Raw genomic sequence first — 5,170 nt, forward strand, 5'->3', positions numbered from 1 at the left:
AAGTACACAATGAAAACACCAATGTGTCTTGTTAAAACTGGAGTTTAAGTGATTTGGAAGCATCTGCAGCCTGTTTCAGGTGAGCTTTTTATAGACTATTACTGCAAAGATTTTCTACACTGTCAGGGATGTTCTGGACTTTTCCAAAGCTGAGTAGGAAGGATAAAGGTTACACAGTAATCCGTTATTAACAAAAGCTTCTGTGCAAAGAAAGCACAGTAGAGAAAGGGCTCCCTTTTATTATCACAGAAGACAATTGTTTTGCTCTACATTCAAGGCTCACAAGACCAGTATTTGTATATTTTTTCTGGCTCAGTCTTGCAGCATCTGATTTGTTAGTTCACCATAACACTGTTAACTCTAGCATTACAACTTCGCTTCTGGAATAGAATGGCTTTGATGAAGAGTGGCTGGTTATGGAGACAGAGTAAGTAAAAACAGCAATTGTTTATACATGATGTTACATTTATTCTCTACAGTGTTATTATATTTTATGTTATATACAGATCGTTTCTACAATAAAGTAATGTGGTGTAATTCCCACAACTAATCACTATTAAAAATAATTAAAAAGAAAGCACACTTACTGGAGAAAGCTGAGTATCAGAAGGCAAAGTGACTGATTCCTTAAATACACAGGATTAAAATATCCTGTATCAAAGCCTTGAGCAGTATCTGTTCTTTGTCTGACTGGGTAACAAAGAGCAATTGAATAAAGTACCAACATTTTTTAATGGTACTTCAGCTGTCATAGAGTATGTTTCATTTTCCTATTTATTTTAAAGGAAAAGGAATGGTATCTATTGTCTTTTGATTCATTCTTTGCGAATTCCATAGCAATACATTTTTTCAATTTTTCCAAGATATTTCCTGTTTTGTCTATACCTCCATTTGTCAGTTACTTCTAGCATGTTGGGTAATTTACAATAATTTTTGCAAACTGTATTAAAAGGTGATTCAGAAACTTAAAATGTCTTGAAATGCTAACGGTCTGTTTTTATTGCCATGAAGTATAACATTCATCTGTTTACAAAAGTATGGAATTATTAGTATAATGTTTTTAAATATATTTTCACACTATTAACAGAGTACTACACTATGTAGATGTTAGAAAATCAGTGTACACTTGTCTGTTAAAGGTGTACTGAAGATGGATTCTGTTAAACACAGCTTTATATAGGGAAAGAAAGCAAATAAAAGTCTGTTGTGATTATGCGGATTAACACTTTATAAAGTAGTAGATAATACACCATGTACAAATGTATCAGAATAAATACTTTCATCCAAGAAAGTACACTTCATCAGATCCTTGGTAATATAGTATAAAGAAGTCCACTTAGATAAAAATTCTTCTCAAGGTGTATATGTGCTTTGTATTGTATTACCCAATAAAATGTAATATTCAGACTTTCCCTTTTTTTTATTTTGTAGTATAAGTTGCATTGGGCTCCTTGGTGATTCTCTGGTTTTACATGGACTACAGAAGCTGCTCTATTTAGCTTATTGTAACTTTATAAAGTATTATAGCTCTGATTTGATTGAGATGACACAGGATAAAGATATAACAATATATAACAATATTCAGTCTCGTTATATGATCCAAAGACTAAGTAAGAAAAACACCTCAAACAGTAGTTCCTCTTTGGCTCTAAGCATTATGATACTGCAGAAGTGGCTTCTGGAAGACCCTCTTATTCCTGTCTTCTGCTATGAATGCTGAAAAGAGAAAGTTTGACATGTGAATCACCCCAAAACCCTCTGCTGTCTTTGCATTACTATCGCTCAACACCAATCGTTGCTGATACAAAACATAACATGTAATCCCATTCTCACCATCTGCACACTTTTACTAAATGTTCAACTCACATACTTATATTGACCCAGTAGTCCACTGCAATCGGCATGTTGTTTGGAGGGGACTGAGGTTAAGCCTGTCATAGACTTTCATCTCACTGTCTTGTAAGAGGTAATGTAAATAAATGCCACGGATATGTGCCTGTAAGCAGTGGCAACTGGAATAATCTAGGATGCAAGTTAACTAACATCAGCAGCTTGTGATATATGCAGGGATGCTACAATCTTGAATGCTAAGATGTCTGTGAATGCTGAGTAAATGTACAGCTTTCTAAGTGAAGCATGATTCTTGTCCTGAAATGATAACATCAGAAAGGATGGGGATTTCTAATATGTGTACCTTTTTCTGCTTTCTTATCACTGTAGACATTTTTTAATTGTGGTAAGTATCAGATTTTATGAAAAATGTTGAGTGAGCTAAGATAAGAGGAGTCTCTCTAACTTTTTTCTACAGAGGAACAATGACAATATGTTCCTGAGTAGGTGGAACATTGTTTTTTTTTTCAGTCTGTCATGAGACCATTTAGGGGCACTAGCTCACACAGAACAATGTCGTTCCCTGACTCTGGCTCTCTGAAATGACTAGTCCTCCTGGCTAAAAGCACAGTTTTATAAAAATGAAATTTTACCTGTTGGGTAGAGTTTTATTTTAGGTGTAAAATAACCCTGGTGTTAGTTATTTAATATAAAGAGAAGCATGGGAGACTCCCCACGCACACATACCTGTATGAAAACATGTACACATACACACAAACATGCATACATATACACGCACGTGCCTGAAAGACAATAATGGAGCAAAAATGTCAAATGCCTATGTCATGCCAGTGAGAGAGTACTTTTGAAGGTACAGAGCACCATAACAGATCTAACCATGAATATCTGTCATCTCAGCAATGACCACATTTTTGTAAACTGTCTTTTGGCAAAACTTTTAATTCCACTTTTAAGGTGGTAGTGAGTAATGTCCCAAATACTCTCATAGGGGCCATACTGCTGTGCTACCCTATCAAATCTACCTCAATGGTGGCTAAACCTCACAGAAAGATATATCAAAATAAAAAAAAAGCTTTGTTGAAACACTGTTGATTTGTTCTGTTATCAGAAAACAGTGTTCAGCTAACAACCTTTTCCCTTCTCTCCTGAACCTCCTCCCTTTGTTATCAGTCCTATATGTCCTGCATCTTTCACATTCTGGGCTGAGGCCATTCAAAAGAAATCATTAAGTTTGCTTTGTAGTCCACAACTATTAAATGCATAAATTTGTTAACAGTACGGTGGAAACATCAATATAAATTTACCCTTTTATGATTACTAATGCACTCTATGGGCACCTACAAGAATGCATGGATCGTGCTATCCCAAACAAAACCAAGACTCACTTCTCCAAGAAAAGGAAACCGTTCTGGTGGACCCCTGCCATAAACAAGCTATACAATAGAAGGAGGAAACTAGTACAGAAAAGAGTAAAATCCCAAGAAGGGAAGGCATCCCTGATCAGTATTAGCAAAAAACTATGTTCCCTCATAAAATCATCCAAGGCTAGCTTCGAAAGAAAAATTGTCATGGACTCCAAAGATAACCACAAGGCATTCTTTAGCTATATCAAGAATCTAAGTGGCAATTCTCAGATCTGCGTAGAGTTAGTGCAGAATGGCACAAAATACACTGAACCTACCGATATAGCCAACATCCTGGCAGACAGGTTCAGTGCAAACTTCACCCCCCTCTCACCCCCAAAAGGGCCCATAACTATACCAGAAGAATGTAGTGCCCCTGAAATCACAGACACTCAGGTTAAAACATCCCTCTCCAAAGCCAAAAACACAGCATCAATGGGACTGGATGGTGTCCCAGGCTGCGTCCTACATGAGCTCAAAGATGAAATAACCCCTCACCTAAACACACTGTTTAAACTCAGCCTCTCCACAGGCTACATGCCCACAGAGTGGTGCACAGCAACGGTTATTCCACTCCACAAAGTTGGAGCGACAACGGATCCCAGGAACTTTTGCCCTATAAGCCTGACTAGCTTGGTCTGCAAAGCTATGGAGTGCATCATCATGGATCTCATTAACAGAGACATTGGAAACCTCCAAACACTGGACCCTGCCCATTTTGGCTTTGTTAAGGGCAGATCATGCCTCCTAAACCTGGTGGACTTCTTTGAGACAGTAACCAAGGCTACAGACGTGGGAAAGGTGGTCAACACAGCCTACCTAGACCTTGCAAAGGCCTTCGACACTATTACCCACTCAGGTATTATAGACAAGCTCACCAGCCTGAACATAAACCCCTACGTCACGAGATGGGTTGCCAACTGGCTCACAGACAGAACCCACATGGTGAGAGTTGTGGGAGCTAGGTCAGACTCTAAACCGGTTACAAGTGGCATTCCCCAGGGCTCAGTCCTAGGACCCCTCCTGTTCAGCATATACTTCTCAGAGGTACAGACAAGCAGAGGAGGACTATGGCTGACCAAGTTCGCAGACGACTGCAAACTAGGGGCTATAATAGACTTTCCGGCTAACATAGACTTCCTCCAAAAGGGTCTCACTGAGACAGATACCTGGTGTCAAAACCATGGCCTCAAGCTAAATGCCAAAAAGTGCATAGTCATCCCCTTTGAAAAAAACAAAGTACCCATAAACTACCACATAGGTGGTAGCCCCCTAAATACGGAAGATGTAATAAGGGATCTAGGGACCCAAGTAGATAATAACCTCTCCTTTGATAATCAAATTGCCAAAGTGGTTAGAAAATCCTTCTATGTGGCCCATCTAATCACAATCCAGATCAAAAGAGGTCATTGGGCCCATCTATGCATCACTCACCAGACCCATCATAGAGTACAATGCCCCATTTGGGATGTACCTTACAAGACACCTGCAACAACTGGAAAGACCACAGAAGTACCTCACCAAGAGGATCACTGGCCTCAAGCAGATGCCCTATGCAGCTCAACCGAAGAAACTCCAGCTGTACTCAGTTGCATACCGCCTACTCAGAGGTGATCTCTGCCTGACATACAAGGCTATGTCCAACCCAGAATTGATGGACATGCTCCACCTAAAGAAAACCATATCCCCTCGAGCCACACGGTCCAGGGATCTAAACCTCACCACAACAATAAATAGGACATGCTGGAGGGATAGATTCCTCTCCCAGAGTCTTTCCATGCTCTGGAACAAGATTCCAATCTACATTAGGCAGAGCTCCTCGCTAACCCTCTTCAAGAGAAACCTTGACGAGTGGATGGGAAACAGAAAGTTTACCCCAGGGATCACTTTGATGGCTCTGCTGAACAGAGGCACAG

General features: G+C 39.5%; 1 protein-coding gene across 1 annotated transcript in view; it reads left to right on the plus strand.

The window, feature by feature from the left end:
• The first annotated feature begins 245 nt into the window (after nt 1–245).
• The window catches only part of PLEKHB1 (pleckstrin homology domain containing B1), a 542,187-nt gene continuing 537,262 nt past the window's right edge, over nt 246–5,170 (plus strand). The window contains exon 1 of the mRNA XM_044072211.1: nt 246–427. Coding sequence (XP_043928146.1) covers nt 391–427 — 37 coding nt within the window. The 5' untranslated portion in view covers nt 246–390. The remainder of the gene's footprint in view (nt 428–5,170) is intronic.

This window comes from Protopterus annectens, chromosome 5.part0, assembly GCF_019279795.1.
Source record: "Protopterus annectens isolate FY-2018-M chromosome 5.part0, PAN1.0, whole genome shotgun sequence".
Taxonomy (NCBI): domain Eukaryota; kingdom Metazoa; phylum Chordata; order Ceratodontiformes; family Protopteridae; genus Protopterus; species Protopterus annectens.